At 37.6% G+C, this 27,964-nt stretch overlaps 1 protein-coding gene across 7 annotated transcripts in view; it reads right to left on the bottom strand.

The window, feature by feature from the left end:
• Window positions 1-27,964, bottom strand: part of KDM4C (lysine demethylase 4C) — a 286,752-nt gene that overhangs the window by 72,997 nt on the left and 185,791 nt on the right. For 6 of the 7 annotated variants that reach the window (XM_066989006.1, XM_066989004.1, XM_066989002.1 and 3 more), the window contains 4 exons: window positions 24,478-24,659; window positions 23,428-23,644; window positions 22,426-22,502; window positions 656-711 (listed from right to left, as the gene is read on the bottom strand). In XM_066989006.1, the coding sequence (XP_066845107.1) occupies window positions 656-711; window positions 22,426-22,502; window positions 23,428-23,644; window positions 24,478-24,659 (532 nt within the window). Of the gene's footprint in view, window positions 1-655; window positions 712-15,209; window positions 15,568-22,425; window positions 22,503-23,427; window positions 23,645-24,477; window positions 24,660-27,964 lie in introns of those variants that run through there. The other variant, XM_066989007.1, reaches the window with a different exon arrangement.

The raw sequence follows: 27,964 nt of genomic DNA, 5'->3' as shown, positions 1-27,964 counted from the left end.
TTAGCTAATTATGTGAAAACCCAAAATGCATGAAGACTGTTTCAGTATTGGGCTTTCAAAATGTTGAGCTGCAACATTTCTCATTTTATTTATTTAGGTTACCTGGTATACTGCACTATCATAAAAATGAAGAGAAAAATACTAATGCTGTTAATAGTATGATGTCAGAAACAATACTATTTTGACAGTGTATGATAGAAATGTACTTAGAAAAACACTTCAAAGTCCAGAAGTATTTTAACATGATTGAGATTAATTAATATAAAATATTGTTTCTAGCAGAAGTTCAAAGGTTCTATATTAAATTCTGTAATCACAAATTTCCAGGACTAAAGAAGAATATACATTTCACTGTTTGGCAAGATTTGCCCATGCAAACAATGACAAATGAGCTCTCATTTGCTTCCTTTACACAACCAGCAGAATAGAATTTGGAACACGTAAGCCTTTGCAAATACCAGAACGAATGTACATTTTAGCATCTATTTCACAAAATGGCAGTGGCACTTTTCAATAGGAGTAATTTTAATTCTGCAATGATTCAACTCAAAGGGACACTGTCAAATAATTAAGCTTACAAATGCTCTGTACATGGGAATGGATTGTGAAAAAAATTAAAACAAGAACATGTAATCTTGAAGAATATATTACTTACTTCTTGTCAGTAGTTTCCTTTAATGCACCACCTCTCAAATTGCAGAGACAACATTCCTAAAAATAAAAATAGTGTAGAAACAAGTGAGTTTATTGACAGGTTACAAAGCAGTCTTATTCAGCTGATCTTAAGGATATGTAAATTGCTAATGTAATTAAGTGCTGGGTCACAACCTGCCACTTATAAACACAGCATTTCCTTACAGGAAAAATAGAAGGATATATAACAACAAGAGTCATGACTCAAAAAAGCTGAAGAAAAATGTTTTAAATATTAGTCTTGAACAAAGTGATAGAATTACTTTGAAGGCAATAACAAATGAAAAGGCAGTCAGTACTGCAATAGAAAGGCTGCAATTGCCATGCAGCTTACTAAGGTAAAACAAAGTAAAATTATACATATTTAGCTTAATAAAAGTTATCAAATTCTTGACTTGTAAGCAATTGATTCAACTCAAATAACAAAACAGGTCATTCTTTGCTGTACAGTTTCCTTTCCTAAAAACAAACCACTTCCTTGCGACAAATAAATTATCTTTGCAATTTAAACAGATAACTTTTTGCTTTACATACCAATACCATGGAGAACCGGCAACATATTCTCTCATACAGTGCCACTTTCATCTAATTAACATTACTACAGAGGTGTGGAGAAGAGAAATGAGGTTAACTAATTTAACCACAAGAGACCTGGGATGGGACCCAACATATTCAGGTAACAGTTCCCTTTGTAATAGTGAACAATGACTATTAAATCAGGAAATCCATGGGTTTAGGATACCAGTTCCTTCAGGTATTCAGAGGAGACTGAGCAGGAACAGGTAGCTTCTGCATATAAAGAGGAAAAATGGAACACAAGGGGGCTGGTATTGCAACACTTAGCAGGTGTTTCAACATACATTGCATGTAACTTTAGGGAGCTTCTTCAATGGAGGAAAAAGCTTCAATAGTGTATTACTCCACAGGACTACACTCAAAATCCATATGATTTTAACTGTTTCTTCCAGAGTCACCCTTTTTACTCAATCAGCTGTACCTTTGCGAGATTCTCACACTGCATCTTGTGAAATCTCTTGTATCAAGCCTAACAAAACTGGACAGAGGGGCAGGGGTAAGTTGAATGGAGAACAATCAAAAGAGGGAGGCAGGGAGAAGGGCTGATTATTTCCTCTTTCTCCTCACAGTGCTCACGCTCTTAAAGGTACAGCAAAATGGTGAGCCAGAATTACTCTAAGATTACTTACTCTTCCAATTCACATACCAAATAGTCTAATGTACCATCTCTTATTTCAGTTTCAACTCATTACTCTGTGATGCTGTTCAACTGCTATACATAACTGTCTTTCCAACACATAATTTCTTTCATATACATAATTACCTTCTAAATATTTGTAGATACTTGTGGTATCATAACCTCTTGGTATGTTTTTTGCCAGCCTATACAGGTATCAAATTTTGTCAACCTCTAATCAAGTTGGTTCAAATTGTCTTCAAATTCTCTTTCAATGTTTCTTGCCCTGCCTTGGATGTCATTAGAATAATTTGGCGCTGCCATCCACACAGATATACACTCAAGCTATATGAAGAATTATTACTCTTTCTTATCTTGAATGTATTTTGGTTTCAAACACAACACTCAGTTAGTTACTGAAAAGTTACTGAACTACACGGGGCTGACATAAAGACTTTCCTAAACTAGATGGTAAGGAATCAAATTGTTAAGGCTTTATACACTTTCACTATGCTGAAATGATTCTGCCATAATACAATAAAAATTCCACTAAACAGCTACTGAGCATATTGACATGTTTCCAATAAAGTACTACTGAAGTCATGGGAAATGTGATTCTAATTGAAATTCAGTACTCAAAGTACTTACAAGCAGGCACTTACATGTGAAATCTACAGGATGAAACAGTCTATAGATTTTTAAACCTACCTGTGACTCCTGAGGACTACCAATCACACAACCACAGAGTAATCCTACGGCACTGTGTCCTCTGCAATCTGATTTATCTTTAGATCCTTTCTTACAAATCAGCAAAGGCAAGATCTATTTCTGAGCTCTTCCTTTGATTCACTTTGACATCCTAAGTGAATGGGTCATCTTTTTTCCTATTAGCATTTAGCTTTATACACAGAGCTTGCCAACTGAGCTACTGACCAACAGAATGTTCCTTTCCAACCTGTTAGTTTTACATAAGACAGTGGGAGATACAAGATGAAAACAGTAAAAATAGATGGGCAAGCTTCTCCAAAACCATACGAGATTAACAAAACAAATGAACCAAGCAGCATAAATGTAATACTCAAAATGGAACAGCCACTCAGGAAGAGGCAAATACCACACAAGCTCCTCATACAAGCTGTAAGGACTACTTGACAGTCTTTCTCTAACTCATTTGCAGCTCTGCAGGAGCAGGAAGCTTACAATGAAGACGTAGAATAACATCTGCAGACTGGTGAAGAGAACATGAGTCTGATTTAGTAGAAATCTTTGTGGGGAAAAAAATCATTTTCCTCTTTAAAATTAAATGTTCAGTGTATCCTTCACCTGTGGATTCTCTCACATGCTTCCTGTTGTTGTTTCCTTTTTTTTTAATTGAAGCACTTTATTGATATTTATTGTATCAGAGCAATTTGTCATTTGTAAAACAAACTACCTCTCAGTTTTGCAAAACAAAATAGTGGTTCTTGCCCCTAACTTAAGAGCTTTGATGTTTTTATTCCAGCTTACTTTGAAATTCAATACTAGAATGTCAATGAACTTGTCCTGCTTCTAATTAATACTTTTTACTTTGAAGGAAAAGCTTAATCTGATCTTTTGCTGTGTAGTTTGTTAATGCAACTAGACAGTTCAAGGCCATAAAGTGGAGTTTTTTCCTATTTCCCAGTCACTAGGGTCTTTGCTTGATTGCCATGACTCTTCAAACATGATGGAGAGTGGTTTGGCAATAAGAAGTCATAACCCTTATCCACTAATCACAAACCTTTCACACTAGGTTAAAAAAAAAAAAAAAAAAAAGCCAGATAAAAGAAGGTGACTCTAATTATTCTCAGCAGCACCAGCTAGAAAAAAAAAAATCTCCTATGCAGGGCCTGCAGGAACCAAATGTGTTTCTTTCTCAAAGACTACCTATACAAAGTGTCAGTGACTAGACAGTGGTGGCAGGCAATAATGAAACAGATCGTTCTCTGGTAGATACAGAACCTGAAAATGACATTGATGTTCATAGCAAATCTGTGTGAGAAGGCCCATACGTAAAGCCTGTTAGATCTTTTTCTTACATCATCCTTGCTTCACAACATATTGTCCTATATCCATGCAGTTTGGCTATAACTTTACCTCCAGTTTCAACATACTGTGAACAATGAAAACACAGGACAGCTGATCATTAGAAAGACTAAGATTCCTAGTAAAGGTATACCTGCCATGGATGGCACCAAGATCAGATTACATTAGCAATTATTACGCTTGTCCTCATAGAAAAAAAGTGAGAGAGCTCTCTGTGTGTAAAATCCAGGATAGCAAGACTTCAGCGCCTGATCTTAGTACACATCCAGTATCTTGTTCACTATTACTCTGCAAATCCTTTAAACAAGGATTTTATCACATTTGTATTTGCATGAGATAATAATTTCTTATGCATATTATTTTACACTTATCAAAACTAAACCTTAGAATATTTTAAATTGCTCATCTGCTTAATAATCTCCGTTACATTCTGGAATTATAAAAGCAAACACTCTCTTCCAGTAGCTGCATAAACTAAGCCATTTCCATATAACTCACAAGCCTTATCACACAAACATTCACGTCATCTTTTAGATTTTCAGTGTAAGCAACGCATTTTTTCACAACAATACAGATCAGATCCATGGTTTCTGGACTGCACAGTTACCCTTGCTTACAATGAAACAGAATTTTGCAACCAACATTCCTAATCTGGTGTATGCTCTACTTCTCTGTTGCAGTCACTGCTATAAACAACAGCAAAAGTCAATGTGAATTAACCATGCTCTCTTTGGTACATACATCCAAAAGATGGATCACCCTTATTGGAATGATACGCCATTACTCAAGCATATGAGTTACTGTTGCATGGGTGAACACAAGGGGAAAAAAAAAAGTTCACATTTATTTATATATTAAAATGAATGCATTTGGTTGTCTTTGAATATTTTTTGCACTCTACCAAAATTCAGTCATATTGACAGTAATGCTGATATAAAACAGTTTTCACATTTCAATACTCACACACTTACTTCATCAGCAATGGCATTCTGTGTCAGACAGCAAGCTGTCTGACACAGAAGGGAAACAGAACTCAGTGGAGCCATGGCAGAGGGATGTATAAGTCAAATAATGTTTTTTCTTATAGACCACTATGAACATGTCACACTTGATCCTCTTTCTTTGTTAAACTGCTGTCTCTTTTTTCTTCCTGACCCTGTATTGACCCTGTAAATTAAGATGGCACTTCCAAGGAATAATATTTATCCAGTTAAAGGAAATATACATCTATGTGGGTAGATAAATACAGGGTAAATAAAACATGTTATTCCTAATTAATTTTATCTGACATGTTTCAAACAACTTCCTCATAAAATGTGGTGACAGAGTCTCCTCCAATCACCCTAACCATCTTTTCCAGTCTTTTCATATCCCTGCCATCTGGAAGTTTTTCCTAACAGCTAACCTGAAAGTCCCCTGCTGCAGCTTAAGCCTTTTTTTTTTTTTGCCTTTTTTTTTTCTTTTTGTTTTTTTCTTTATGCATCATAAACATGAAAATCAGATTGCTCCTTTTATTTTTGCCATTTTCCATCTACAGCTCCTTAGTAGGTTAAACTACCACTACTTTTCAAATCACTATCTTCATTTGAGGTCACATCTTTCCCTCTGAAATGCAAAGAGAGCAAATTCTCCATAATATTAGGCAGAGCAGGATTAGTTGATGTCTTGCATCCCACATTTCCCTCCACGGTGTTCAACTCTTTGGACAGCACTGATTTTAAGTTCATGCACTGCAAGCCTCAGAAACCCTTCTACAGCAGTGGCTGATATGATTGCTCCCCATTTCTGTGTCTGTACTCTAGCTTCATTATCTTGCACTATTCCCTACTTTAATTGCATCCTGTTTTCCATAATATCTCAGTAATTTAGCAAAATCTTAATAATCTTACTTTACAGGTCTCATTGAGAGAGAGAGAGAGAGAGGGAGATGAAAAAAGCTTGTATTCAGTTAACAACATCTGCAGCTAGTGATAACTAAGGGATAACTAAGCATGTTGTGGTTGTTCAGACCAGGAAAAAGACAACAGTGTGGAGTCTGAAAGATCCCAATAAAATCATTAGGGGCTTGGAAAAATACTTGACTAAGTATTCCAGCGTAACATCCACCAGGTGGTTGCTATCAGAGAACACCAGAATGTAGCTGATTCAAACCAAACAAAAAGAAATGCTCTTCTCAAAATGTGATAAAGTTTGCCACATGTGGATACTAAAAGTTTACTAATGCAGGAAGTTGGTGCATTAGTTCATGAAAGAAATCCATCAAAGGTTACCTTTTACCTAGTAAATACATAGGTAGTGCCTTTCCCTAAGGCAGTTTCTTATTTGCATATGGTTAGAGATTGGGAGAGCATTAGCGAATGCTTGCCTAAGACGTATTCTTCTCAATGAATTCCTTTCTGTCGGAGACAGGATAACAGGCTAAAATTGTTTCTGTGTTAACACACTACAGTAGATCTTACTATTCTACGTAATCTGCCATTTTAAAGCTTTAACAAATACTTTTTGAAATGTTTTAGAAATCGTACTTAAATGTTAGGAACATCACATTACTCGGTACTTAAGTGCATACTTCAGTAGGAATTAAATATATAATTCATTTATATTTCACGTGTTTACAAGATTTTTTCTTCTAAAAAACAATGCATTCACCGAAACTTATTCATACATTATTATTATAAAGTTATTGTCATAACTTTATTATCACAGCTTTATGTAGCAATGATACCAGAATAAGTAATTTCAAGTAAGTATATATTTTGTCTGGTGGTCTGAAGCAATGAAAGTGTTTATAATGTTTTCTGCACTGTAGGATTTCTGTAGGATACTGTTTATCCAGTGAACAACATATTTACACTCTTTTTTGTCAACCAGTTTCCTATGCTTCTGTTGACTCTGTTTAGTGCCTAAAAGCACTCAAAATGGTTAGCTTGTTTTTTGTTTGTTTTTTTTCTAAATACTTTTCAAAGGAAGTCAGAATAGTCGTTTTCAGTTTTAAGAGTAAGCTGCTGCAAAACTGTCACAGGTATGCTGATTAGTCATATTTACTTTAGTTGGTGGAAAATCTTAATTACTTAAACAGGTATCTGATCTTGAACTCTGCCACAGCTAAGTCACATAGATAGAATTTGTACGGTTAAGGCTAAGAAATATCTTTTATGTACTTCAAGCCATTCTGGTAAGCTTTTTTGATAGCAGCCTCTGAACTGAAAATAAATACCCTTAATGTTTCACTTTTTCTCTTAACTGCCTTATGAGGTTCAAGGTCACATCTCTTAGTAGTATTAGCACAGATGTGCATTTGGAGATGGCACAGTTGCCTTTTCAGATAGTTCACGTCCTTAGCTCATTTGTATTTACGTCTATATTTATATTTATGTAAAGAAAAAAAGTTGGGTTTTATCTTAAACAGTTGCAGATGTTATTTTCAGAAACTATCCACTAATGAGTATTTTAATCTTTCCACACCAAGGGAATAATCTTCACCCAGAAGAATTTTTTTGAGATGATTTAGTTTCAATACAGAAGCAGTTACTCTAGCCATATCAAGCTACTACCTTAAAATTAGCTTTTTAGAGACAAACTTCTGATTTTTAAGGACAAAATATTCTTAAGAATAACAACTTACAGAAAAGTTAAGGGAGGCCTAGTGACGGGATCTGCTTTATGCCTGGGAGCTTCATTTATTAACAGATGTTACCATTGCAACTCACCATCTTCAGCTGTTCATAAATGCTATCAAACTTTCACCATTCTCTGCCTCAACAGTGCCATCACTTTTATTATTAGGAACATTCAGAAAAGCATTTCAACTTTTTTTTTTTTTTGAAAATGTCGCTGAAAAGTCTTACTCTGCTCAGAATAAACTGTTCTCAAGTTGTTTAGCATTTTGTAGATGCTTAAAGGTCACACTGGTTGAGGAGGCTAAATAATTCCATGAAAGAAATCCGTCAGAGGTTAATATTTATTTCATATGTATGCACATCTTTGGCTGAGGAAGATTTAGAAGCTGCAAGCTTGAAGTAAGTTCTTGAAATTTGAAGGTGGCTGCATGTCTGTTTTGGATGAACATATTACTCTTTCAGATGCATTCAAATCTGTTCGTCACCCACTTTTTGGAATTAAAAGTTTGCACATCATCAGCTAGTAAACCTCCACATTTTAGAAGGTAAATGCCATGAACGTTTGGTCTGCCCTGCAAGTGTTTGATTCATTGATGGCCAAAAATTTCCTTGAAATTGCAACTCCCACGTCATGCCATGCTGACACAACAGTATACAGAGCAAGTAGTCTTTCTTCCCTGCTCTCTGCAACATTGAGAACTGTGTTCTGCATGAATGCAAGAAGCAAGATGTGTTCTGCATGAATGCAAGAAGCAAGAGAGAGTTGGCTGAGATAGAAAGACTTGGAAAGGAAAGGGAAGAGAGCTGAGATAGTGAATGGGAGTGAGAAGAGATTTCTGTAAGCAGAGAATGAATTAACTGGCTGAGCTAAGACACTGCAACAAAAATCAAAACTCTCATTAAAGTTAATGGGTGAAAATAACTCCCACACTTGTTAGGGGTACCAACCTAAAAAAGGACCTTTCTCAAGGTGCTACAATGTGCACCTCCGAAGACAAAAACATATATACGGTATGAAATGGAGAATGTTACATGGCTGCGTATGAAATACTTTCCTCAGTGGTTATTGGTCATTCAATTTAGGAAATGTTTACAGTAGGAAGAATGACTGTTCCCAAGCATCTGAAAAAGAAAGGTTACAACTTCCCCTTCAAAGAGATGTCAAAAGGAATGAGATTAGATACTTTTCAAATAAATAAATAAATATTGAGATTCAAAGGTATAAAATACAGTAGTGATCATTTTCCCTCAACATGTGAGACAGCAGAAATCACTGCCAGAAGATAATACTAAAGCTAAACATTTAGCAAATAAACAAACAAAAATGGAATGATGGTATCTCTACTGATAATAATATGCAGGATTATTCCTATTACTATAAGACAATATTTGGAAGCAACAGTAAATACTAGATTTAAGCCTGAACATCATTAGATGAAAAATTTGTTTCTTCAAGAAAGCAGCGTAGCACCAGCTGTGCAAGGCAGGATATCCCGCAACTAGCTAATTCCATCTTTTTCCCCAATCCCTGCAATAACTTTGTAGCAGTACGCCTCAAGACCAGGTGTGGTCTCTGAAGAAGAATTTAGGTTGGACAAGGTTGGCAGTAGATCCCTGGTCCAATTCCAGCTTCAAGCAGCGCCAGATTCAAAGCTGTATCAGACTGAAATATTGCTTCAGCCTTCAGAGAATGGAAAACTGCTTGATGAGAATTAGAATACTCAAATGAATCCAAGCACAAATACAGGCTGGGTGATAAGTGGGTAGAAAGCAGCCCTGTGGAGAAGGATTTGGGGGTACTGTTGGATGAAAAGCTTAACATGAGCCAGAAATATGCACTTTGAGCCCAGAAAGCCTGTTTTATACAGAGCTGCATCAAAATAATTGTAGCTAGCAGGTCAAGGGAGGTGATTCTCCCCCTCTACTCCATCTTGAGACCTCATCTGTAGTCCTACATTCAGTTCTGGGGCACCCAGTGTGAAAAAGACATGTACCTATTAGAGCGGGTCCAGAGGAGGGCCATGAAGATGATCAGAAGGCTGAAGCACCTCTCCTATGAAGAGAGGCTGAGAGAGCTGGGTTTTCAGCCTGGAGAAGAGAAGGTTCTGTGGAGATCTTATTGAAGCCTTTCAGTACCTAAAGCGGCTTCTAAGAAAGATGGGGAAGGACTCTTGATAAGGAAGGGAGTACAGGTTAATGGTATAAAGGGTTAATGGTATAAAACTAAGAGAGTTGATTTAGATTAGATATTAGCAAGAAATGTATGAGGGTGCTGAGGCGCTGGCACAGGTTGCCCAGAGAAGCTGTGGATGCCCCATCCCTGGAAGTGTTCAAGGCCAGGCTAGATAGGGCTTAGATCAACCTGCTCTAGTGGAAGATGTACCTGACCATGGCAGAGGGGTTTGAATTACATGATTTTTAAGGTGCCCTTAAGATTGGAATGAGGTGATCTTCAAGGCCCCTTTCAAACAAGACCATTCTACAAAACAATGAAACACATAGTTGCCCAAGGCTATCAGGCCTTCTCACATGGTTATCAGTGTCAAAGGTTGACTTGGTAGCCTGAAAAGAAAGGAATTTCAGGAAACACTTCTTTACTGTATATTAAAGCAAAGGCACAGGCCGCACAAAGAGTGGTGTCTGCCTTCTTGGAGATCTTCAAAAGCCATCTGGGCATGGTCCTGGACAACCTGCTCTAAGTGACCCTGCCTGAGCAGGGGGACTGGACCAGATGACCTCCAGAGGTCCCTTCCATCCTTACCTGTTCTGTGATTCTGAGAACTGAAGGACTAAATGGAATTTGGGTCTGAGCATTATGGCACTTTAGTTAAAAAGATATTGTCCAGGTTTAATAGTCTTCCATTTATTTTCTGTGATATCATCAGAGAAACTATTTACAATCTTGTTAAAATATACTGTGTCAAAGATTGTTTTTATAATCAATGCATGTCCTGTTCCTAGACTTCCACCAAAACTAGAAACATAATGCTTCCCACATCTCATTAGCATCATTAGCTAAATTGGTTAGCATTGGCATTTAAAAGTGATTCTCCCTACTGGAAGCATCCAATACAATCTACTGAGTCATCTTTTTTCAGAGAAAGTTGGGGAAAATCCTCTTTGGAAAATAAATACATAAACAAAAACTAGCCTTATTTTTCCAAAAAGAAAAGAGAAAACTTAAGGTTTCTTGCTATAGCCATTCCTTTACGCTCAGCCCAGCAATTTCTCTTTATTAGAAGTATCAAAATGCTCTTAAAACTAGGTAGCAAAATCAGTCTGAAAATTAAAACACTATATGCCAACTCAAATGTAGTGAGTTATTTTGGTAGTTACCAGGCTGTGATAACGGGAGTTTATAATAGAAATGCTGACATTGTATCAGTGAGAAGGGCACTACTATAATAAGACTATTCAAAATCATTATTTTTAGTAGGGTGAAATAGGGTAGTTTCTGGGCTTGAATGCAGAAAGCTCTTTTCTGATGCCTTGAAAAAAAAAAAAAAGTCATTCAGCTGATGTCACTTTAACCAAAAAACATATATAAATTAAAAGACTGTGAGTACAAAATATGAAGCATTAGAAAGCTCATCTGCAGAAAAAAAAAAAGCCACTAAACTGCTCAACATTTGCTATTAGTACTCGACATAGAATCTTTGAGATACACATAGTTCTTGAAATCAATGCCAACTGATCAGTTTAGGTGCTGAATTGTTTCTGCAGTGCTACGGAGGGCTAAAGTAGTCCGTGGAAAAGTTATGCAGGTTTTGAGAAACCTGCGCTGCTGGGGGCTGAAGGGGTCCAGTTGTCAAAGAAGGGGAAGAACATCTTCAGTCACAGGCTTGCCAAGCTTGTGAAGAGGGCTTTAAATTAGAGTTGCCGGGGAAGAGGAACTCCAATCCATCCAACTCCTCCCAGTTTGATGGCAGTGTCAGCAATAGATGCCCAGAACCTGGAGGAGGGTCATGGGTCAGCAGGAGAGCACCTGAAGAGCAGCACAAAGGAATCCCAGCCGCTCCAGCCAGTAAGTCAGCTTCATCAGGGGCCCAACTTAAATGTCTCCATGCTAACGCACAAAGCATGGGGAATGAACAAAAGTAGGTACATATGTACGCAAGCCTGCAGGGCTATGACCTCATCGGCATTACAGAGACATGGTGAGATGGCTCCTATGACTGGAGTGTTGGAATGGAGGGATGCATGCTCTTTAGGAAGGGCAGGCAGAGGAGACAAGAAGGGGCAATGCCTTCTATGTCAATGAGCATCTGGAGAATACAGAACTCTGCCTGGGGATGTATGAGGAGCTGGCAGAGAGCTTATGGGTCAGCATCACAGGGAGGGCAGGGGCAGGGGACATTATAGTGGGGGTCTGCTACAGGCCACCTGATCAGGAAGACCAAGCAGATGAGGCCCTCTACAGACAGATAGAAGCAGCCTCATGTTCACAAGCCCTGGTCTTCATGGGGGACTTCAGCCACCCCGATATCCGTTGCAGGGACAGCACAGCAAGGCACAGGTAATCCAGGAGGTTCCTGGAATGTACTGATGACAATTTTCTTCCCCAAGTGATAGAGTAGCCAATGAGGAGAGGTGCAGTGCAGGATCTTATTCTCATCAAAAAGGAGGGGCTGGTGGAGAATGTGAAATCCAAGAGCAGCCTTAGCTGCAGTGACCACGAACAAAATAGTGCAGTTTAGGATCCAGAGGGCAGTGAGGAGGGAGCACAGCAAGCTTATTACCCTGGACTGTGGGAGAGCAGACAGTGTCCTCTTCAGGGATCTGCTTGGTAGAGTACCATGGGATAGAGCCCTGGAAGAAAGAGGGTCCCAATAAAACTGGTTAATATTCAAAGATCACCTCCTCCAAGCTCAGGAGTGATGCATCCCAACAATGAGGAAGTCAGGCAAAAACACCAGGAGGCCTGCATGGATGAACAAGGAGGTCCCAGCCAAACTCAAACAGAAAAAGGAGGCCTACAGAGATTGGAGGCAAGGACAGATAGCCTGGGAGGGATACAGAGGCATTGTCCAAGCAGCCAGGGATCAGGCAAGGAAAATCAAAGTCCTGTTAGAATTAAATTTGGCCAGACATCAAGGGCAACAAGAAAAGCTTCGATAGGTACATCAGTGATACAAAAAACACTAAGGAAAATACAGGCCCTCTCTGGAAAGAAATGGGAAACCTGGTCATCTGGGATAAGGAATAGGCTGAAGTATGGAATGATTTTTTTTGCCCGTCTTCACTGGCAAAAGCTCCAGGCACATAACCCGGGCCCCAGAAGGCAGGGAATGGAAGAATGATGAACCACCCGCTGTAGGAGATCAGATGTGAGACCATCTAAGGAACCTGAAGGTATACAAGCCCATGGGACCTGATGAAATGCATCCACAGGTCCTGAGGGAAGTGGTGGATGTAGCTGCTAAGCCACTATCCATCAAATTTGAAAAGGTGTGTCAGTCTGAAGTTCCCACTGACTGGAAGAGGGGAAACATAACCCCCACTTTTAAAAAAGGAAAAAAGGAAGACCCAGGGAACTACAGGCCAGTCAGTATCATCTCTGTGCCTGGCAAGATCATGGTGGTTGATGACAACCAACTAGATCATGCCTGACAAATCTGGTGGCCTTCTATGATGGGGCTACAGCATTGGGGGATAGGAAAAGAGCAACTGACATCATCTACCTGGACTTGCGCAAAGCATTTGACCCCGATTTATTTATTTATTTATTTATTGTAATGGTGTAATAAGTACACAAATCTATTTCCGGTCAGAAGACAGAATTAAAATTTTAGGGAAGTGGTGGTGTCACCATCCCTAGGGGTGTTCAAGGAAAGGTTGGATGTGGTGCTTAGGGTCATGGTTTAGTGGGTGATATTGGTGGTAGGGGGATGGTTGGGCCAGATGATCTTGGAGGTCTTTTCCAACCTTAATGATTCTAAGATTCTATGATTCTCAGCAAGTTTGCTGATGACACCAAGCTGTGAGGTGCAGTCAGCACACTGGAGGGAAGGGATGCCATCCAGAGGGACCTGGGCAGGCCTAAGAGGTGGGCCTGTGCGAACTTCATGACATTCAGCAAGGTCCTGAATCTGGGCCAGGGCAATCCCAAGCACAAATACAGGCTGGCTTGAGAATGGATTGAAAGCAGCCCTGAGGAGAATGACCTTGGGGTGTTGGTTGACAAGAAGCTCAACATGAGCTGGCAGTGTGTGCCTGCAGTCCAGAAAGCCAACTGTATGCTTGGCTGCATCAAAAGAAGTGTGGCCAACAGGCTGAGGGAGGTGATTCTCCCCCTCTGCTCTGCTCTCATGAGACCCCACCTGGAGTCCTGCATTCAGCTGTGGAGCGTCCAGCACAAGAAGGACATGGACGTATTCGAACGAGTCCAGAGGAGGGCCATGAAAATAATCAAGGGGCTGGAGCACCTCTCCTGTGAAGCCAGGCTGGGGGAGTTGGTTTTGTTCAGAATGGAGAAAAGAAGGCTCCGGGGAGATCTTATAGCAGTCTTCCAGTGCCTAAAGGAGGCTTACCAAAAAGCTGCAGTGGGACTCTATCAGGTTGTATAGTGACAGGACAAGGCTTTAAACTAAGAAAGGTTAGATTTAGATTAGATATTCAGAAGAAATTCTTCACTCTGAGGGTGGTGAGGCACTGGCACAGGTTGTACAGAGAAGCTGTGGATGCTCCATCCCTGGAAGTGTTCAAGGCCAGGCTGGATGGGGCTTTGGGCAACCTGGTCTCGTGGGAGGTGTCCCTGCCCATGGCGGGGGGGTGGAAAGAGATCTTTGAGGTCTCTTCCAACCCAAACCATTCCGTGATTCTATGATTCTATGATCTCCCTTACTAGCCCTATTAATGGCTAGGTTACTATGAAATAAGATACTGAGGCATATTTACCTGTTTCATCTTTCTTGTTCATCCTTACTTGTTCATCTTTCTAATTCTTTCCTGTCCCAAATCCTTTTTTCCTCTAAAAAATAAAGGTACTTACGTTTATGTAGTATAGCTACTAGGTGACTACATCCTTGCACATTGTACAGTACGTTGCCTTCTCTATAATGCCAGTCATTATTCATCCTGACTTCACTAGCTTTCTTTAGCTGAAGCATTTAAGATTAATGAGGCATTTGTTCTCAATCAAGACACTTTGTATGAATACAGTCACACTTTCAGGAGCCATGTAGATGAGTTATTTAATATTATTTGATTTTTTGTTGTTGTTTTGGGAGATTGATTTATGGCTATTTTTTGTCCATTAGCATAGAAGAATTCTGCATCAGTCTTCCACTTTGTCAATAATCATTATCAAATAGGACCTACTCTGTAGTAGAATATAAAGATATGTTATCATGGATCTAAGTGCATCCTGGAAGATGAAAAAGTTGAAATAAAATATTGTAAAGCATACTATTTCAGCTACTTAGAGAAGCTGCAACTGCAAGAAAACAGTATGCTCTGAATCTCAGATGCAGTTTTACTCGATAATATAAAATGGAATTATCCATCATATGCAAGTCTAGCTCTGAAAAACTTGAGTCCACTAATGCATTTTTCCATTCCAACATTTTAATGGCATTCCTAGTTGGGATTCACACAAAATACAGTTTCATGTAGTTATTAATACAGCTCTGACTCCTATACTGCTTTCATCTTTTATTGTTTAGAAAATTGTACAGATATATAAGCACCTAGTAGAGAACAGATTTTCTATAAAGTCAACATAACTACCCGGAGTTTAAGTATTATTTAACAAAATTAACAACAACACTTTATTGTTTAAGCAAAGGAATGAGAAGGAACCTTTCCCGCCTTAGACATGACTTATGAACTCTAAACCAGCATTTGTAACACTGTTTCCTTTCATAACTTCCATTTTATTCTCCACCGCACAAAACTTCTCTTTCTCCTTGCTTTCCAATCAATCTTCCCTCCAGGACTTAAAGCTTTACCCAGAAAAGAATTCTTCAGACAGGTCTTCCTCAGCTAAATCTCCTCCTTCTGGGAATCAATGTGACAAGGAAGAAAACCAAATTTCAGACATTCTGTAAGTCAGAATTTCAAGCAACAGATACTTTTGGATAATATAAAATCTGCTGATTTTGTGCACGTTTCTGAAGCAATAATTTAATTTTTGAAAACGTGTGTATATAATCCCTACAGTCAGTCAGATCTCAGTTCCACATCTTCCACAACAGTTGTACTGTTCAGGAATGCTTACACTGAACACAAATTTAGATGAGCATTTTTTTTCCTTCTGTTTCAGTCTGAACTGTCTTAGCTGGAATGTGAAGTATATTCACTCTATATTCCCTACATCAAAAACAGTCATGCAAATAAGTACTTTTCTTTAACTATGTTCTCCCCTTCCAGAGAGGCTTGTGGTGCTACACAGCAATTCAAAATACAATTAAAGCATCATATGTGTAACAACAGATATAAAAAAATTAAACAAATAAAAAACTGATTTATGAAAGAAACATAAGCATATAATTCAAAGGGAGTGTAAAATTTCCAGCTGCAGGTTGGCATGACTAACACTAATTGCATATTTTTTTAAAAGGAAAGTAGTACTCTGGGCAGCAGTATATTTAATTAACTTGGCTTTTTTTAAACATCCACAAAAGACTGGTTAAAAGAAAACCACGTTTATCTTAAGTATGAAGCTAAGATTAGATTAAAGCATTATACTGTTTTGAAGTGAATGCTCTTAGGATAATCTAAGGGTATTGTCCAACCTCTGAAGAATTAGAAGCTTGATGCAAAAATGACAAATAGGACCCAAATAAGTATCAGCAGTTCTTAATCATGCTGATGTCAGCAAGGAATTCCATGCAAGCAAAACTACATTAATACAATTGTCTATCCAATTGATGATTTTCTTCACCAAAGAGAACTACAGTCACAATCACACTGCTTTGCAATGAGTAATACTGTTCAAACAATAAGAGAACAATAGAAAAAAGTAACCTGTGCATATTTTGGTTTTCTGACTTAAGCCATGATCAACTCTTCCTCAACTACTCCTGACAAATGTTTGTCTAACATGTTTTTAAAAATCTTAAAGGAGTAGATTCTACAAAATCTCTACATTGCGTTCCAGTATTTCACTATTTTTAGAAAGAAAAATAGGCAGGATGTCATGGTATTAACATAACCTTCTGTTGATACAGTTTAAAGCTGCTACAACTCACTTTGTCCCTAAAATGAAGGAATGGCAATTAATTATGTTCATCTTTGACGCATACATATTATTGTATATATGACACTACTATTTATTTCCTTTCTATTTTCTCCTGGCTACACTGAAGAAGCATAATTTTTTTCAATCCTCCCTTAACGAATGATTGATGTCTATGAGGAATGATTGAAAGAATTTTTTTTAATTTTTTTTTTTAGATATCCATGACATCTCTTGTTTTCTTCCAGCCCGTTCAGTCTAATGAGTATTTTTGAAGCATGTGTGTTCATTGCCAGACACAGTTCTTCAGCTGGGCTCTCATGAAACATTAAGAGAACAAAAAGATTATTCCATATCTTTTCCAGGCTTCAATCCAAATATAAACTTAAACATCCTGGTCTGACGTTTCATGATTTATAGACCTCATAACCTTCATTAGCATTGTCACCAGAGTGGTCAAAACTCCAGATGGCAGCAGGAGCTATTGCCTAGCCAGACACTCTCATCTTGTATACGCACAGCTGGTAACTCTTCTAAGTATAGAATCATGGAGTATCCCAAATTGGAAGGGACCCACAAAGAGTCCAACTTCTGGCTCCACACAGGCTCACCTAAAAATGGTTATCAATGGTGACCACCTGGCTTGGTGCCATAGAAACTTCCTTGGAACCCTGTTCCAGTGCCCTACCACCTACAGGTACTGTACCTCTCTCCACTGAATTCTGTAAAATAATGTATTTTACACTATTTCTTCAATAGTGTAATATTATTACTACCATACAAAATAGTAGGTTCAAATCCAAAATACTGATTTTAACCCAAAATAGTAAAGCTCAGCCTATGAAATGCCCTGGGTCCTTGGTTCTTCCTGCAGAAAATTCATCAGGAATACTTCTTTACTGAGCCTTTCGTTTCACTGAAATATTGAAATAAATGAAAAAAAAATATTTTGAATACTACTTGACAAGTAATAGACAGTTACGGAAAAACCTTTCACATATCCTACGAGTTTAACACCTTGGTAGTTTCACATGAAATTTCCCCATCTTATATCTTGTATCATCTTATATTACTTAAAATAGACCAGTCTAGATTTCCAAGTATGTTCCAAAAGGACATGAAGAGTAATCAGCAAATGTTGCACAGAATTTTATCACCCTTTCAGTGACTTAAGAGTCTGGTGAGAACGATGGCTGGTGGCTTGAGATACTGAGGGCTGAAAACAGATCCATATTCCTGTATGTTTGGCAGCGACTCATCTAGACCACCTCTCTTATGTGGCTTGAATATCAGAATTTAAAGCATTATCCAAATCTGAAAGTTCAGATGCATCAAATCTTTTGTTTGTTGCTTATTTACAGGAGGTGTCATGGCAAAAATATCAGGTGTTTTTTCTTTAAATATATATGACTTCGTACTCTGTTATTGTTTAGGTGTTTAGAAATAATTGATAGATTGATCATTTGTTCAGTATTTCTCTTGGAATTCAAGTTAGGTTAAACGTCACAATTCCTGACTCAGGGCCCCACTTCCTGCCTTTATAAAAAATGATATTAATTTTTCCAGGCTGTTGGCACCTTACTGAAGCTTTGTAAATTCTCAGAGATAATCACAAATAGTTCTGAGATTTCTTCAGCATCTCAACAGTTTTGAAAGACACTACTATTGAAAAAGAAAAACTGAATCAGGTATCACTGACATATGAGTAAATAATAGCCTTATTTGTATCATTGAACTGTTGGATTTTTGCTATTTAACTTGGGTAACAGATTTCATGTCTACTGTTTATCATTTCTACTTTTGTTAGATGACAGTGAACAGTTCACACTGACATGTGAAAAATATGTAATAAGAAATACAAGACAGCAAATTAAGTAGGACAACTTTTAAGTAAATTTAGTGTTTAGGGATGGATGCTAGATTTATAGCCCCAGAAAAAAAAGGAAAAACAATACTATACACAAAAAAAGTATATATATAAGCAAGCAATATTAATTTAGTCTCTAAATAGTACACAGCTAACTTGCTTCTTCTGCTACTTAAGAATGGGAAGGCAATTTTTTCACTATACACCTATTTAATCTTCAACAAAACTCCCCAGGTGAATGACTTTAGACATTAAGAATGCAAATTTTATTCCACAAACGTATCTTAATGAAGAGATCTCTCAGGGTACCAGTTCATTTCACCTAGGTCACCAAATCAGAGCTAAATAAAAACCAAGTTGTCAGCACTAACAATTTAGCTGTACAGTTATCAGCACACATAAAAAATCACAGCTTTCAGTTAAATATAATAGATTAAGTTTACATTAAATAGGTTGTCCTAGTAAGCATATATACTATCTAGTCTTTACACAATGAAAATGTTGCTCCTTTCCATTCCTATCACTTTCTTGTTACCTCAGACAAGAAATTTCAGAAATTCTATCTTCTCTACAATTTCCAGCATGTTTTATTTTCAAAAATCCAATATTAAAATCACATTGCAAAAAGGTTCTATTTGGCTATTTTCTGTATGGTTTTGAGTTATTTTTCCACTACCTCATCTCCTCAAATAATTTGGCCAAAAAATGCTTTCCATAAAAAATGGATCTTCCTCATTTTCAGTGTTATATGTACCATAATAGAATAAAACTAAACCTCTTCAGTAAAACACGCATAATTCTTCACAGGTAAGATGTTAATGAGTAATGGTATAGTACTGAAAGTGCTTCAGTTTTGACAAATGAACACTGTCTTGGGTGAATTTTTTTCCTTTAAAAGTTGGCAAAAGAAAAATCCCAGTCAAGTCAAGCTTTAATCTCCCCAGCTTTTTTCTTTTTCTATCACATTACAGTATTCCTCCTTCGTCACACCATAGTGAATACAGTGTGGTATTAGACAGAGAGCTAAGAAGAGATGGAAAGGAAAAATAAAACCGCATTGCATAGAGACCAGACAGAAAACACAAAATAACTGATATATTTTCCCCCTCTACTCTATTCTCATGAGACCCCACCTGGAGTAGTGCGTTCAGCTCTGGGGCACAAAACACAAGAAAGAAAAAGACCTGTTGGAGTAGATCCAGAAGAGGGCCATGAAGATGATCAGATGGCTCAAGTAACCCTCCTGTAAAGACAGACTGAGAGAGCTGTGGTTGTTCAGCCTGGAGAAGAGAAGGCTCCAGGGAGACCTCACAGCATTCTTCCAGTACCTAAAGGAGCCTCCAGGAAAACTGGAGAGGGACTTTTCATCAGAGAGCGTAGTGATAGGAAAAGGGATAAGGCTTTAAACTAAAAGAGGATAGATTTAGATAGGGGTTGGAACTAGATGATCTTTAAGGTCCCTTCCAACCCAAACCACTCTATGATTCTATGATCATCTAATTCCAACCCAACTGACATGGGCAGGGACATCTCCCACTAGACCAGGCTGCTCAAAGCCCCATCCAACATTGCTTTAAACATTTCCAGGGATGGTGCATCCACAGCTTCTCTGGGCAACTTGTTCCAGTGCCTCAACACCCTCATACTAAAAAATTTATTCTTAATATCTAACCTAAATCTACCCTATAAGGGTAGTGATAGGACAAGACAGCAGATTTAGATTAGATATAAAAAAGAAATTCTTTACTATGAGGTTGGTGAAGCAGGTAGCCCAGAGAAGTGTTCAAAGCCAGCTTGGACAGGGCTTTGAGCGCCATCCCTGCCCATGACAAGGGAGTCAGCTAGATGATCTTTAGAGGTCCCTTCCAACCCAAACTGTTCTATGATTCTATGAAATTAAATAATCAAGTCAGTAATTATCTATATTTGTTCTTATATTCCACACACTGTTGTGCTATCTGAATGTTCTCTTCACTTCAAGAAGATTTGCAAAATAACCTTAACATACCAGAACAATTTTAGAATCCTATCTACAAGAAGCATTAAATTACAGGACTGAATTTTGGTTTACATTTTTTCAGTAACTTTTGATTAACATGCTACTTGACAGACAAAGACAAAGATTTCTTCAAACTTCCCTACAAATGTGTTACTGTTCTATGGCAATTAGCATCAGGTTCCAAGTTAATGTTCTAAATTTTTCAGTTTCTAACAAAAACAGTTATCCTATTGCTGTCACATGAGAGATCTCATGAAAATGGATGTTCTCCTTAAAATTCCGTTATTTATCACAGGCGTGTTCTCCCCAAAAGGAAATTAACACAACTTTCTGATAGAAGAGTGGGGCTGCATAACCCTGCTTATCTGATAATTAGATACCAAGTTAACAACAACCTTTCATTTGCTAGGAAAGACTTCTTTCTTTTCCCCTCGACCTTTCCCTGACTAGAACAATAGTTAGAAAAGCAGTTCCTGAGATCCTGAAACTCACAATTGTCTGATAAGAAAGCTATAACAAGGTTTTCTGGTTACCTACGCAAGATGAAAATTGGATTTTACCTAGTAAGAAAGCCTTGACTTCTAAGATGAAAACACATAACAGAGATAGAAATTGATTCAATAAATATTTTAATAGCTATTCACTGAGAAAACAGGACTAAACATTATTAATGGACTATATTTTTGTAATGAGCAATCCTAAATCACTATTTTTCTTTTGTTTTTCCCAGATTAGGTAATATCTGCAGTAAAAGCATCAGTTCCTTTTTTGTTTCCTTAACATTGTTGTTTCCTTAGCATTTACAGATGAACCTTAAAAAGTTGAGAGCGTCGAAATTCAAAGGTTTTACATTTATTGCTACTTTCACTTTGTTTAGGCTATCACTGATTTTTTTACAGATGCATTTCACAGTTGCAAGAAATGATGTTTGACAAAGTGGTATCACATTCTCCAGTAGTTTGAATCCTCATATCTTCTTCAAAATATCTCAAAATTTTATCATGTCATTTAAGGATTTACATTTTTAAGGCACTTGAAATATCTGCTTTTAATTCAATAATTGAATGAAGAAAAGCTGTGCTGACATCAAAACCGTCTACCACATTTCCTTGAGTTGTTTTAAAGAAAATAAGTATTATTTGACTTACCAGTGCAGCTGACAGATGAATGTTGGTGAAACATAAGAATTTAAACTGGTTGTTTTTTAAATGAATGTATGTTTAGAGATTTTTATTAACTATTAACTGCTTTTCTATTTATTCCTGACTATATACAACTACTGCAAACTGCTTTTAATATCAAACAATAGTCATTTAGGTGCTTCAGAAGTGAAGCCTTTTTCTGACTGTACAGCATAGTAAAGCCAAATGTTGTAAAAGAACAATTTCATTCTTGAATGTAATTTATTATTCTCTTTCCCCTTCTCTATTCCCCAGCTGCCCACACATATATAACCAAAAGTCTAAAATATTTTTACGAAATCTCATTTTCTCTCTCTCATGTGCATTTAAATTTTCAGTTATTTCATTAAACAAGGTTTTACATCTATATTCTGTTAGCCAAGCCCTTTTTCTTGTGTGTAGACCTTCTCCAAGCTTGTCTCTCTCTATGCAGTTACATTTTACACTGAAATCTAATAATATTTTGCAATTTTTTTTTCTCAGCAAAAGTGCGTCAAGTAAAAAACATATGCAAAAGCTACATTCCATATGGAATAATCCATGTGTTTTTGCATTTATTTTTATTTTTGTTTTCCTTTTCTTTTCTTTGATCTGTAACGTTTTAGATAACCAAGCAAAACATAAAACTTACTGCTGTCCAGGCTTCTTTTCTGCATCGAGAACACAACCATTCGTTATGGATTTCATGAGGAGGAACACCGTAGCAACCTAGAATAAGAGACTTGATTTGAGTAATAAATTCTGCCTTTCTATCTATGATGTCATACAATTCAACTGTGTACAAACACTAGTCAAACATAAACTGTGACCCTGTGATCAAGGAGACTTTCCTAATGCTAGGCTTACTGCCATTCTGTATATGTAAATACACACAAATTCCATGTACGTATGTGTATACACAAACACATATTCCATATATATATGTGTATACACAGGCACTTCCCCAAACTTTAAAAAAAATAAATAAATACACAGAGTATTTATTACTTTCTGTGAGTTCAACAGCAAGTCATCAACTCTTCCTGCAGTAACATGGTACAATCTGAAGCAATGTACTGACATTCATTCTATGCAATTACACCACACTTCCATGTAAGGATTTTACTTGGAAGTAAGGATTTTACTTAAAGTCCTTACATGTAAGGACTTTACAAGTCCTACTGTCTAGAGAAGATACTGCTGAATGTTCATGCATTCATCAGTTACTTGAAATAAAAAAATGCAAGGTGGAGGAAATTACTGCACACCTCAAGTCAATAGCAATATTCACAAGTCCTCAAATAACATTATTTCACCCTTACTACTTAATAAGAATATATCAGTATTATGCAGTGCTTTAAAATGGTGAGTAAAAGAGGAATTTTATCACTCCGAGTTGAAAGAAAAATCAGAAGTCTGTGCTCCCCATGGTTATGACAGTTTACAGGAAAGTTAACTCTTCCCTATTTCCATTAACAAATAATGGAACATATAACATAGGTTAAAAAAATGTAGCCAGAGTTCTCAAGCATTAATTATGGAAATGTTTTTCCAGTACTTACTTAGACATAACAGAAATCTCATTAACTATTAATTATCAATAAAACAAAATTTGAAATTACACTGCTGCTAACTGAACAATTAGCTTATTTACTTGCATGAACTCGAACACAACACTTTGCACATGAAATCAGAAGACTTGTTCCATCTTCTTCAATGAAGGCATTTGATGGATAGTTTTCAGTGTTTTCTTCACTATAAATAAAACACATCTCTGGAATAAGAGGTTTAGACTTTTCATTTTCATTCACCAGTATTTCTTCTGAGTTTGTTTCCCTGTAAGTGGAACCTTCTTCTGCATGATTGTCTGGCTGGAAGATAAACAAAATCTATATTTAAGTTTAAAAAAAAAAAAGGAGAGCCTGTCTTACTGCTCCTTTTGATGATGCTAAAATGACTTTTCCTCTCCCAGCTCCCCACTAACAATGTTTTATAAAAAAATTAACTGCTTCTGGGTATCTAACACAATCATCCTGTAGTTCCTTGATTATTCAAATAACTGTGAAATCTAAAAGAGCACTCAATCTGCAAATTAGTGTTATTGCAACCGCATTCAATGATACTGTACAACTGACTCCCTTTAAGCCTTTTAACTGGGTCCAGTGCAAATAAAGTCTTTTTCCCAGTTCTCATGCAGTTCGGCTTCCTATTTAATAGTTTCAGAATTAGTACTACGGAACTATATCAGTATTTTTAGCTGCTGTTTGACACAAATTCCATATGCCAATATTGAACAGTACATTGCATTAGAATGTTTCTATGGGAATACTATTCCTAAGAAGTACCGTGAAAAGTTATTTTTCCAACACTGCAGAAAGAAGGTGAGGAAAAGGCTCTGATGAAAAACATTTGACATATAAGGAAGTAACTAAAAGATGCAAACCTGTGTGGATTCACCACCTTCAAAAGTGTAACTTTTCTCTACGTAAGCACCAAACAGAAGGTATATACTGTCTGCAACCAAGGATGAATGCAGACGGATAGAGTATCAGTACTAATATTAATGATATTAATTTACTTTTCATACAAACCAAATGCATAATTTTATCTGATTTCTGATTTGCTACTTGTTTACTGAAAATGCTGTAGCTGGGCAGATATTTCACATGCTACCCAGAGACAGGAGTCTAAGGATCTTGCTTACCTTATAGTATGGCATAAGAAGAGTGCAAATGGCGCAGTGAGGTTCCTTTTTTCCACAAGCTGCATTGTATTCTTTTTCAGCACTGAAATTAGGTACTCTTGTCTGCCAAAGGGAGATCAGAGGCCTAGCCCATGTCTCTGTCTCTTGAACTTCCTCTTCCATTAAGGTTGTTTCAGGCAGTTCTTAAAGAAAAAATCAGAACAAGAGGCAATTGGCACAAACTGGAACACAAGAAGTTCTGTCTGAACATCAGGAAATATTTCTTTACTGTGAGGGTGGTGGAACACTGGAGCAGGTTGCCCAGAAAGGTTGTGGAGTCTTCCTCCTTGAAGGGCTCAAAAGCCACCTGGACAGGGTCCTGGGCAACCTGTTCTAAGTGTTCCTGCTTGAGCAGAGGGGTTGGATCAGATGTCCTCCAGAGGCCCCTTACAACCTCAACTAGTCTGTGATTCCATGAAAGCAAACAATTGGTTATATTGGCTTTTTGGAATGGAGACAAACAATATTGAATTTTGTCATGTTCATTAACAATGAAATCAAACAATGCTAAAGAAAATCTGAGAACGAATACAAAGTCTAAAATAATTATGCATCACGACAAGCACACAAAAAAGCACTTTGACACCTAGGTCATAAGCTGACTGCTCAACAGAAAGCATTAGAAAGTATTTCAGTAGCTCTTCTATATAGAATTTGTACATTTGTACTCATCCACAACATTAAAGTCTCTGTCTCCACTCCTTAATTCCCCCAACCTCTACACCACCACCTCTCCGGCCATGTACTGTGCCTTAAGCTTCTCCCAGCTGAAATATGTTATATCTAGCCATGCTGAACCAGACTTATCACTCTTTTCACACAAACAGCACCTCTCAGTTTTTTGTGTAATCTGTCACTCGTTTTCCAAAAGAAAACAAAACAAAAGTTATCATCAGTAAATAATGGGGAACTGGACTGACAGGTACAGTGCATGCTGTAGTCCATTGCAAGAAAAAATTGTGTTATAATACTAGTGATCTGTTCTAGATGTTATAGAATTTTATTTATGAGCACTGTGTCTGCATAGTACTCATTCATAAAGTTGACTATGAAAGTTTCTAGAGAAGTTGGAGAGTAAAAATCATATTGATGCTTAAAGAGTTTACCCAATAGGCATAATCTAAGAATAGTCATTTGCTGTTGAGAAAGATGTGGAAAAAGGAATCCTGGGAAAGGAGACCAAGTGTAAAGCCTTGTCCCAAACAAATCAATAGCATAATTATTAATGACTGAGTCAACACCAGAATTTCAGCTTAATCACATATTTAAGCTGTTTAGAAACCTCAAGGTATCTTCACAGGCAATCTAGTGACCCTACCATCTGCAAAATATACAGATTATGAGGAGGGAAGTATTTTTTCATTGTGTAAAGTATTCCTGACAGTAAATTTAAAGCTTCTTCTCCACCCCCCCAAATTGTGTCCTTATATACGTGCTCTGATTAATGATTAGATCTGTGGTTCTGTTCATTCAAGTGGGCAGTGATCTTCAATCAATGAGAAGACACACAGGTGCAATTAGAACAGAAGAAAATTACGTGAATGTGGAAGGCAAAATGGCAAAGAATATTGAAAAGTCATCGAATAGAACTCTCAGATATCAAAAAAGGTCTAAAGCATGCAGTCTGTTTCTAATGGTGTATTTAAGAAAACATGTTTATTGCAGAAGCAGAAAATTCCAACAATAGAAATATTCAGTGAAGTATATTAAGCTGAATCATCACATTCTTTCATCCCATGACTGCCTCCATCCACTTCTTAAAAAAACAGAAGCTTTATGGGTCTCCTCCTATGATAAATTGTCGTAAGTTGCTGCAAAAGCACTATAAAGTTTATAGCATATCTATCAGCTTTGAAAAAATCGGAATTATAATATCTGTATGCAAGCAAGCTCAGTGTTTCAAAAAAGTAATTAATATATCCTGAATGTGAATTTTATTCCATTTTATATAGTTTCTCAGAAGAACTCATGTCAATTCAATAAACATTTGCCAATAATCCATATAGAAGAAAAATGCAAAATGTCTGAAAAAAATAGCTGTCACCAAGTCAATATTCAGCAGCAGTTCTTTACGGTGGATAATGCAAAAGAATGGCAATGAAGAAATAGCCAAACACAAGTAGGAGATGAAATATAAAATGCAAGGATCACTTTTTCAGTTTTCTGAATTACTTTTTTTCCTTTTTTTTTTCTTTTAATTTAAAGGCTTTACTAAGCTCTTAAATTAAAAAAAAAAAAGTCCAATCACATTTCTTCTATTACTTGCAATTTTCCAGATTTGTAAAGTAAACGGATGTGAAATCTCTGCCTCTAGTTCCATTCTTATCTATTTTCCTTACAGAATGGTTTCAAATGTGGCTTCATTTTTGCTAACCTTTTTTTCCCCAATTTTGTTCTTTGGCACCATTTCCTTTTAGGAGCTTATATTGCCATTATTTTAAATATTTTTGTTATTCTTCTGCCCTCACAGGCTTCTGTAAGGCCTTCGACAGGGTCCCACACAACATCCTAATCTCTAAATTGGGAAGATATGGATTTGAAGGGTGGACCATCCACTGGATAAGGAATTGGCTCGATGGTTGCACCCAGTGAGTAGTGGTCAATGGTTCTATGTCCAGGGGGAGACCTGTGACGAGCAATGTTCCTCAGAGGTCTGTCTTGGGACCAGTGCTTTTCAATATCTTCATCAATGACGTAGGCAACGGGATTGTGTGCACCCTCAGCAAGTTTGCAGACACCAAGCTGAGTGCTGCAGTTGATACAACACAACGAAGAGATGGCATTCGAAGGGACCTGGACAGGCTGGAGAAGTGGGCCCACGTGAACCACATGCAGTTCAACACGTCCAAGTGCAAGGTGCTGCACCTGGGCCAGGGCAATCCCAGACAGGAGTACAGAATGGGAGAAGAACTGGCCGAGAGCAGCCCTGTGGAGAGAGACTTGGGGGTTCTGGTGGACGAACGGCTCAAGATGAGCCAGCAGTGCGCTCTTGCAGCCAAGAAGGCCAACTGCATCGTGGGCTGCATCAACAGAGGTGCAGGGAGGTGATTGTCCTCCTCTACTCTGCCCTCGTGAGCCCCCACCTGGAGTACTGCATCCAGGTTCAGGGCCCCCAGCACAAGAAAGATGTGAACCTGTTAGAGGAAGTCCAGAGGAGGGCTACAAAGATGATGAGATGGCTGGAGCACCTCTCCTATGACGAAAGACAGGGAGAGCTGGGGATGTTCAGCCTAGAGGAGAGAAGGCTCTGGGGAGACCTCATTACGATATTTCTATACATAAAGGGGTCTTATAAAAAAAATGGAGAAGGACTCTCTACTCAGGTAGATAATGATAGGACAAGGGGAATTGGTCTTAAACTGAAAGGGGATATATTTAGACTAGACATTAGGACGAAATTCTACACTGTAAGGGTAGTGAGGCACTGGAACAGGTTGGCCAGAGAAGT

Source organism: Anser cygnoides, chromosome Z, assembly GCF_040182565.1.
Source record: "Anser cygnoides isolate HZ-2024a breed goose chromosome Z, Taihu_goose_T2T_genome, whole genome shotgun sequence".
NCBI classification, from domain to species: Eukaryota; Metazoa; Chordata; class Aves; order Anseriformes; family Anatidae; genus Anser; species Anser cygnoides.
This window is presented reverse-complemented; position numbering and strand designations above follow the sequence as displayed.